This window comes from Biomphalaria glabrata, chromosome 1 (assembly GCF_947242115.1).
Source record: "Biomphalaria glabrata chromosome 1, xgBioGlab47.1, whole genome shotgun sequence".
Lineage (NCBI taxonomy): Eukaryota > Metazoa > Mollusca > Gastropoda > Planorbidae > Biomphalaria > Biomphalaria glabrata.
In genome coordinates this window covers 61651613-61661555 of record NC_074711.1, presented here as the reverse complement: position 1 = coordinate 61661555, position 9943 = coordinate 61651613, and the positions used below count along the sequence as shown (strand labels likewise).

General features: G+C 32.9%; 2 protein-coding genes across 4 annotated transcripts in view; one reads left to right on the top strand and one right to left on the bottom strand.

The window, feature by feature from the left end:
* LOC106072202 (kelch-like protein 10) overlaps positions 1–640 on the top strand; it is a 26092-nt gene extending 25452 nt beyond the window's left edge. For 2 of the 3 annotated variants that reach the window (XM_056006124.1, XM_056006110.1), the window contains exons 13-14: positions 1–39; positions 533–640. The exon at positions 1–39 is cut by the window's left edge and continues 26 nt beyond it. The gene's annotated coding sequence lies outside the window, so the exon portion shown is untranslated. Of the gene's footprint in view, positions 104–532 lie in introns of all 3 variants that reach the window. The other variant, XM_056006119.1, reaches the window with a different exon arrangement.
* A 1989-nt stretch (positions 641–2629) lies between these two features.
* Positions 2630–9943, bottom strand: part of LOC106072333 (uncharacterized) — a 71701-nt gene continuing 64387 nt past the window's right edge. Inside the window, exons 4-5 of the mRNA XM_056006287.1 lie at positions 4322–4354; positions 2630–3674 (exon numbers count right to left, since the gene is read on the bottom strand). Coding sequence (XP_055862262.1) covers positions 3649–3674; positions 4322–4354 — 59 coding nt within the window. The 3' untranslated portion in view covers positions 2630–3648. The remainder of the gene's footprint in view (positions 3675–4321; positions 4355–9943) is intronic.

Genomic DNA, 9943 nt, shown 5'->3' with positions numbered 1-9943 from the left:
ATGAACCTTGATAATGTTTTGGTTGGATTCTCTGAACAAGTAAGTGACGCAGAACTGTACACTTATTCTGTTATTGGATGTTGTAACTTGTATATGATTTGAAGTCAGTGTTTCTCAAACTTTTACTAGAGGCCCAATCTAGACTAAAAAAAATTTGTTCGGGCCCTTCATAGCCAGTTGAAAATATTTTTTTTTTGTTCCTTGAGACATAAATATACTGGATTCAAATCCCCCCCCCCCTTTATCTAGTGAGAGCATCGAACAGTTTGAGAGACCCTTTTTTTAAGTACTAATGTAAATTGAAAGCATGCATCGTAATCTAACATGCAAACTTTGTTGGTCTATTGTCAGTATTGCTTGATTTGTATCTGTTAAAATAGATGTTGCTTGAATATAAAAATATTGTTTTAAAAAATCAATCATCATTTTATTAGCTGCTTTTATAGTGAAGCTCTTCATTTACGTTGAGGACGTATTATTCTCTAATTGTACAATGGCTCCAGTTGATTTCTCTTTTTCTCTCTTTGTTTAGACTTTCATTCACTCAAAGGTGGCAAACAAATTCTAAGAACCTGGTCTCTACGATGAATGCAAGCAAAGAAGTAATCTATTAATACATTGCTATCTTATGTGTACTCAATGTATCTGGAGTTTGTTCTTGTTATTTGATTGTCCGGCTTGTGACTTGTGGTTGTTGACACGAATTGTAGGCCAGTAAATTAAAATGATTAAGATGCAGAGTGATTAAAGATTATAAAAGCTACACCTAAATTAAATGTATTAAATCTAACCAAAGAAATCAGAGGAAATGATTTGGGTTGTGAAAGTTGACTTGATTTTGTTCAGACCAAAGGCTGTTCACTAATCCCATCTCACAGAGTAAAATTCCTATAAGTTGTCTGAACATGCTGTCTAGGTGTGCACTGAACCAATGATACTCAACCTTTTTGTGGAAACATGCTGTCTAGGTGTGCACTGAACCAATGATAATCAACAATTTGCGAACACTTTGACTCACTAAATCAGTTTGACTCTTAGTGGAGCATAAAGCCGCTACAGTACTTCGCAATCTTCGGTTGTGTCCATGTCCATTCAAGTTTGGAAGTTTATATTTACTCTGTACAAGTCTCTAAACAATCCAAGCAAGTCGAGATATGTTTGGATATTAATTAATAGAGCTACTTCTAATTAAGTTAATTCCACAAGTATAGGGCTGTTATAGGCGAGTTGGGTTTCAAACAAGGAAAAACCTTTTTGTTATGAACTAAGGAATGTGTTTACACTGAGTCCTCATTGGTCACGTCCTAAACTACCAGTCATAACCAAAATCCTCTAAATAGAAACGGTTTATTTATGTAAGTATTTTTATACTATTTGAAAGCAATTAAGCTACTACATGATTCTAGGTACTGTACTTATATATATATATATATATATATATATATATATATACAGTAGACAAATTACGGTAATAATAGAACAATTCAATAACAGTGAAACAAATCTCTCTTCATCACGTCCATGCTTTGATATATATATATATTGGGCGAAACCAAAAGCAGATAAAAACATCAGTTTCGTTACAGATTCCAAAACCAGGATCTCTTCTTACTGCATGTGGAGTATATCCTCCAAACGTTTTTGATAAATCCCGCCTTTAAATCTAATATATAAAGTAGAATGTAAGGAGTGTGTACGTATGTATGTGTGTGTGTGTATGTATGTCCCTCATAGAAATCACAACTGTTTGACCAATCTAAATAAAACTTGGCATAAATGTTCCTTAGATCATGGTGGAGACCGAAGGGCCATAAAATTTATAAAGTACCTAAATTCATCTCTATTAAAAAGAAGAAACTTTTTAACAGATCGGGTAAACACGTTTTCACAATATTTTAGATATGAATATGTCGTCTGAACTGGTAAACCCATTGTCTTTCATTGTCGTGGCAAAATTTTTTTTTAATATTCAGGGAACATTCGCCATGTTTGACATACATCTCAATCCAGTCCACTAGCTTAGAAATACACAAACCCAGGCCGCATGTACTATCCGGCTAGTTAAATTCTAAAACATCCTCTGAATCTAACAGCTCTAACAGCTGTAACAAGCCTTTCCTGCCTCAGTAATAAAAACCCATTATGTACAGTCTGTAAAAAGATAAAAATTAATTGTTCTAAAATTAATTTGTAATAGATAGTAAACTACAAAATGTTTGTACAGCACAAGATGACAATCAGTCTTGAAAGGTCTAAACAAAACTATGCTTTATGGAGCTGGTAAATACCACAACAGTAGTTTCGTACAACAATAAATGTATGGCCACAAACTTATGCTAGGTCACTATGCGCCGTTTTATATTCTGAAAATAAATTCATTTCCATTTCCAAGATCGTAGTTGCTACCAAAGCTAGGATACATATTGATTGTACTAACAGATGTCAGTGATAGTCACAAAATAGAACCCGAAATAGATGCTTAAAGTAAAGACATTTTTAAGATCACGTGGTCAAAATGATTCATATAAAAATAAGACAGTCAAATTGATGCAACAATGTAAAAAACAAAACAAAAAAAAAACAACAACTTCAAAATGAGGCAAAACAAAAAAGGTCAAACACTGGGATAAACATTTGAACATCTGAACTGATTTATTATCTGAAGGATTTTAACATTATATCAAATTCAAAGGTAAAATGTTCAACTACCGTAAACAGAAGACAGCCGCCTAAAACCAAGATGAATAATTTGTCTATAGATATGTTCAAAACACTGATACATCTCATATATTCACTCAATCGATAATCATTTTTTAAAAACTTTACCTGTTTCCATGTACAGTAATTTTCTTGTCTACGAGGATTCAGTTTTTGTTGATTAACAGTCCTTCTTGATGGGACAGTTATACAAATTCTAAAAACAATGCCAAAAAAAGCTTCTCTTATATTAGGTCAACCGAAACAATTTGCGTTTATCATTCTCTTAATTATTTGATGTGTGTGTGTGTGTGTGTGTGTGTGTGTCTGAGAGTGGACCAACAAAGGAGATGCAATAAACAAAATGTTGAAAATATCATCGCAAGATCCAGTACTTCCTTAAAGTGAAGTAAATCTTTAATTTTGTTTAAAGCACACTTTTACATGTATGGCAGTTTATGTAATTCTCATAATATTGTCAATTAAAATCTAAAAAGACATTGCTCTTGTAACAGAGACAAGGCTCTGTAAAGAACTGTTTCTACAAGACATCTTTTGAAAGCATGTAGACATACCATTTTACTAAATGTGTATCTGATTATGTTTTTTTCTCTTCAAATATTCATTCCATTTTTAACTCTACATTTTCAAACCAACACTACACCCTATTTTATGTTCTAGACCTAAACCAGTCTACTATAGGCTGTAAAAATAGGTGACGTCGATACACTTGTGTACGTTTTAATAAAACAGCCTTCCATTCAAAACAATCTCTCTTACACTACATTCACCCAGCGACAAAACAATTTCATTATATCGTTTTCAATATTCAAAACAAAAAAAAAGTTGGTCTCGTCCAAAAAAAAATATGGAGATTTAATTTCTTGTCTTGGCGTGTGTTGTCGAGATGTCAAATAGTTCAATGTAAGTTTATTTAAGATTGCTTGACAATTACACCCAGCCATTGTTCAACATTGCTGAAACGAAAAGCAAATCATATAACAAATTTCAAATCAGGCTAATGTCAAATGAGACTTATGTCAAATCAGACAAATGTCAAATCAGACAAATGTCAAATCAGACTAATGTCAAATCAGACAAATGTCAAATCACACAAATGTCAAATAAGACTTTTGTCAAATCAGACAAATGTCAAATCAGACAAATGTCAAATCAGACAAATGTCAAATCAGACAAATGTCAAAATGTCAAATCAGACAAATGTCAAATGAGACATGTCAAATTGAAACATTATTTTCTAAAACAACAAGCAAAAGTATTATAATTGCTTACTAGTTCCCAACGAAAAAGATGGTGTAAAGTTATTGTGTTAAGTGATTGTGTAAAGTGATTGTGTAAAGTGATTGTGTAAAGTGATTGTGTAAAGTGACGGTGTAAAGTGATGGTGTAAAGTGATGTTGTAAAGTGATTGTGTAAAGTGATTGTATAAAGTGATGGTGTAAAGTGATGGTGTAAAGTGATTGCAAATCTTGTATGTATTGAATACAGAGACAGGCTATAGAACTTTCCCAAATGTTGTAAAGACATTTCACACCTGAGCTTTAACCTTAAATGTAGCTTTAGTTTCGTAATAGTAAAAGTAATAGACATGTTGAAAACTCACCTTTCTTAACGAGGTGCCCAAGGTTAGATACATCTGTAAAAACAAGCACAAAAAGTTGAGCTAAAATATAGTGTTATATGACTGTGTTGCCTTATTAGGCATAAAGTGTACAGCAAAATAATATAATAATTCTCAACCTAAACACATACAAACGCACAGAATATGGCTAATGCGTTTGTTAATCATGGCAAGTATTTGACTGAAGAGTCTTTGGTAAACTATTAGGTACATATAATCTACAGTCTTCTTTTACTCCGTAAATACTCGTAAACTCAGGTGGCATCACCATGCCACAAAGTTCTGAGAGCCTTTTAAGACTTTCTTCAAAATACAGTATCAAAAACAAGAATACTAAACAGGCTCTCAGAAAATGCTGGGAACAGAACATCAACAAAAGATAGGCCTCTGTACAGCGGAAAAAGGTTGCGGCAGAAATAGAAATGCAAAGAAGAACAAATCAAAAGAACACAAATGAAAGTCCTTAAGGGATGGTAATGTATGACAGATTGAAATCATCAAGAAAACAATCAACATATGAAGAGTAACTTACGAAATACAATTGATTTTAAAACAATAACAAAGACTAATAATAATGAAACTTGTATTATTGTGAACTCTGTTGCACTCTGTCAACGATTATTCTCAAGGAATATCTGCTTGAAGTTAAAGACACGCTTTACGTCCACATTTCTTCTTCCTCTCGGTGCTCAGTTAGATGTTGGAGGTCTCAGGCGAGTACTTCATAATATTCCATGAACTGCGCACAGTTTTCCAGATCTGATCGCTCTTCGTGGAGTTTTTGTTCTATAGAGGGTTTCAAGACCTGTGTCTTGTTTAGGCATCTCGATAAATTATGCATCTTTGAAGGTCTTGGTCAGCATTCTCTGATGATGTTCCACAAGGACAACTCTCACTAGTCCCTAATTTTTAGCTTCCGGAACAAATGTGTTGTCTCATTCTATTGTGTTCTCTTCTGTGACGAACTATTAGATGTTGATCAAGTCGGTAAGCTTGTAATAAACATCGTTTTCTTAAAAGTGGGGTTACAGCTGGTCAATTTCTCAACTATTCTACTCTCTATCTATTTCTTTTCTTTCTTCCTGGTAGATAGAAACTTTGGATTGTTTATTCATTCTCCCATTCTCCCAATATGCCTACATCTCGATACAGTACTAAAACAATGTCATAAACTTTACTTAATGTCATGAAGTCTACTAAAACTCAATCATGGACTCTACTAAAACTCAATCATGAACTCTACTAAAACTCAATCATGAACTCTACTAAAACTCAATCATGAACTCTACTAAAACTCAATCATGAACTCTACTAAAACTCAATCATGAACTCTACTAAAACTCAATCATGAACTCTACTAAAACTCAATCATGGACTCTATTAAAACTTGTCTCCCTATCTTCTGTCCTATTTCTAAGCTTTTCAGATTTATATATATACTAGACCAGGGGTCTGCAACCTTTGGAGTCGGAAGAGCCAAAAATTACAATTTACTTAATTTCAAAGCTTTTAAAGAGCCACAAAGTGTTTTTTTTTTCTTGCCTACTATAAATAGTACTTGCATAAATAAAAGTTCTTTGATAAATAAAACGAATCTATTTATTCATAATGAAAAAAATATACCGGGATTTATTTATATGTGACTAGTGTATTTCACAACAAATTAGATAATATAAATAATAATAATAATCTCTATTGTCCGCATTGCAATCTGTCTTACAATTTGTGCATTACACCAAACAAAAAACATTATAACTATAAGAAACCAAAGTGTACATTCACACCAGACTCACTCCTAATTTACATGTACACCATTATTAGATAATTACCCATCACGGAAGTAAATATAGTAAAAAAATAAACATTTACATACAACATTAACTTGTACTTCAATAATAAAACAATTGAGCAAACAAATTCAATGGGAGTGATGGCTTTTGTTAAAGAAAGTTTGAATAAATTTGGCTCATAGCTTGTTTTTAGTTTCAAACACGTCTCTACATTTTCATTTGTTAGTTGGCTTCTTACTTTACTTTTAATTATGTTCATGCAAGAAAACACTTGTTCGCACGAATATGTCGATCCGAAGATAGTTAGCTTTCCAATTGCAAACCATTTCACTTCACTGTAGCAATCTGAAAGACTGTTCCATGCGTCGAATATAAGTGTCTCAACTTGCAGCATTTGTTTGAAAGATGTCCACTTTTGTTGTGTTACCTACATTTCTGGACTTCTAACTTGATTTTCAACTCTGTAAATTCTCCACTCCACAAAGCTTTACTTTTAAAGTCCACTATCAATTCCAAATGGCTCAATGTGGATTTCATTAATAGTTGTGTTAAGGGGATTAACTATGAATGCTAGAGTGGTTTTGATGGTTTTGAAATGCTTAAATCTCTCAACAAATTTATCTGTAATTTAAAAAAAAATAACTGTGCTAACGTAATTCCTGTCAACAGTTGCATTGGTTTTATCGTGATATTACTTTAGAAAGTGAACATGAAGTCATTTGCCGCTCTAAATAAGTAAAGTAAAGTTCCCCGTTCATACATTGCGATCTAAAGAGCAGTTGGTGTAAAAGGTCATCTCGTTCTATGGCCCACAGTTAACAAGGGTGTCACTTGGCCAGCATAAAGACCAATCGCCTTTACATTCCCCAGCTAATGTCAGGTGCCCATTAGAGTTGGGTGTATTTAGAAGCGCAAAAAAATATCCAGAGGTTAAAAATCCCAGTCTTCACCAGGATCCTAAACCGGGACCCCGGTTCGGAAACCAAGCGCTTTACTGCTCAGCCACCGCTCTTATCATCTACCAAAACATCGGTTGGGTTTCCATTTCCTTGTGGATTTACATTCGTCTCATTTACTTTTGCTGATATATCCATCATAACGTAACATTTTTGTAACCTTTTGCCGTTTTCTAATTCAGGGTGATTAATTCCTTTCACATTTAGGAATGTATTTATTTTATTCAAGCACAAAGCTAGAAGATTTAACACCATACCAGTAGAAAGCAATCGCATTTTATTGTTAACAAGGAGGTTGGAATGCTGAGTCTCCATTTCATTTCAGAATTCTTTTAACTAACAATGGTGCTTTTGACAAGCCCTTCTTAGTGTATTAAGCAGTGAAACGTAACAATTTCGTGGAGATTCTCTTTTATTTTTTCCTGTCATACTTCTGGCTTCATCAGTTGCTTTTGAGAGGATTTTATGTAAATCGATCTTATTATCTTAAAGGCATTTTTGCACGGCATTCGCCAAATCTTCTCCTCTAGTTTGTCATGAGAGCGGTAGCAATCCTTGGAAAGACATATACCTGACAAAAAAAGCCAACTTGTGTCATGTCTTGTCTGTCGCAAGACACATCTATATCAAGTGATAAGACAGAAGAAAGTTGAGTTCTTCCTCCTGTAAATATGTTACATTTGAAGACACGGGGAGGGGGTGCAGTGAAAAGTGAGTACAAGTGGCTGATCTTAGTTAATCGATTCAATTTTTTTTTTCGATAAAATAAATAATATTTGAGTATGGAACTAAAGAGCCGCAGCTTAATATCCAAAGAGCCGCATGTGGCTCGCGAGCCGCAGGTTGCCGACCCTTGTACTAGACATATGTTACCCGCGACCCGCGGGTCTTTATTTGCGCATTACTTTCGATATAGTCACTGAGAGTTTTTTGTAAACAATTAAACGAAATAATAATGTAATAAGTAAAGCGAATGTGTCAATGTAAAAATGGTGTGAATGAAGCTATCAAATCAAAATAGCTAATAGGCTTAAATCTTTTTTTTTTTTTTTCAATTTTTCAAATTAAAACATTTGCTTGTAGGCCTACATATATTTGATTAAAATTTGAGATGAATAAACTAAATTTTGTATGTTCATGTGTATAAAGTATAAAGTAGATCTTGAGGTAGACATAGATCTAAATCTACACTAATCTAGAGTTAAAAATTGGCTTTTATAGAGTTCATTCTGTGCTGAGCATGCGTGAACTTTTCTTCATGAATGAATATAGGCCTATCTCAACACGGCAACGCAGCTTTAGCGAACAGCGAACGAATGTATTAAAAATGCTTTAGAAAAATAAATTTGAATGTTAATTTGATTAAAATATGAAATGAATGGGCAATAATTAGTATGTTTATGTGTTAAAGCATAAAACTATCTTTGCGAAAAGAAGTTTTATCATCTTAGAGTTCAATAAGAGTTGTAGACCTAGGTCTAGGAATAGACTCAGTAGAGAGATGTGTTAATGTGTAACCATTTGGTAATAGTAATGTCTAATGAAAGAATGTTCGCCAGGAAATCTGTAGTCACAGATATAAAGTACTAATTTATGTAAAAAATGCTTTTGAATAATCTAGTGGATTGAATTTAGATGTATGTTAAACGTAGCTAATGATCCTTTCACGTTATTTCTCTTTCGCTACGAAAATAAAATTAGTTTTGCGAAAATGGGTTTACCCGAATTCGATACATTCTTATCTATTAAAAACGAAAAGAGCGATAGCTTTGTTAAATGATTGGGATTATAAAGTGAACAATTAAACGAAATAATATTTAGTACGCGATTCATTAATGAATATAGATCTAGGCCTTTAACTCAGCTTCGCAGCTTTCGTAGACGAATGTAGCTTTAGAAAACCAAACTTCAAATGTTTATTTGATCAAAATATGAAATGAATGGACTTTAATTAATATGTTTAGTGTTAAAGTATAAAACTATCTGTGCGAAGAGAAGTTTTATCATCTTAGAGTTGAATTAGAGTTTTAGATCTAGGGATGGGATTATAAAGTAAACAATGAAACGAATTAATATTTAGTACGCGATTCATTACGGTATTGTCTAATGAAAGAATGAAGAATGTTCGTCAGGAAATCTGTAGTCACAGATATCATGAACTAATTTATGTAAAAAATGCTTTTGAAACACAAAATTGAAGGTTAATTTTATTATATAATGAAATCAATGGATCTTCTTTTGTATTTTCATATGTCAAAGTAAAAAACTATCTGCGCAAAGTGTATTTCTTAAAATTAGATCTAGGTCTAAATCCTTTCGATCTTTTCTCATGTCAACATTGTAGACATGGCCTAGATCCATAAAATACTATAGCTTTCATAGAGTCGGACAACTTTTTTTTTCAGGGTCTTAAGTTTGTTTTAGGGCTACAATACATACACTACGGTCTAAGTTAGTACCCAAGGAACATTCCTGCCTAGTTCTATCAAGATTGGTCAAGCGGTTTCGATGTCTATAAGTAACATACATACATACATACATACACCTCACATTCTACTTTATAGTATAGACTAGACATATGTTACCCGCGACCCGCGGGTCTTTATTTGCTCATTACTGTCGATATAGTTATTGAGAGTGTTTTGTAAACAGTTAAACGAAATAATAATGTCATAAGTAAAGCGAATGTGTCGATGTAAAAATAGTGTGAATGAAGCTATCAAATCAGAATAGATTATAGGCTTAAATCCATTTTTCCAAATTAAAACATTTGCTTGTAGGCCTACATATATTTGATTAAAAATTGAGATATATACAAACATGAAATAAAAAACAAATTTAGAATATAACTGAAAACA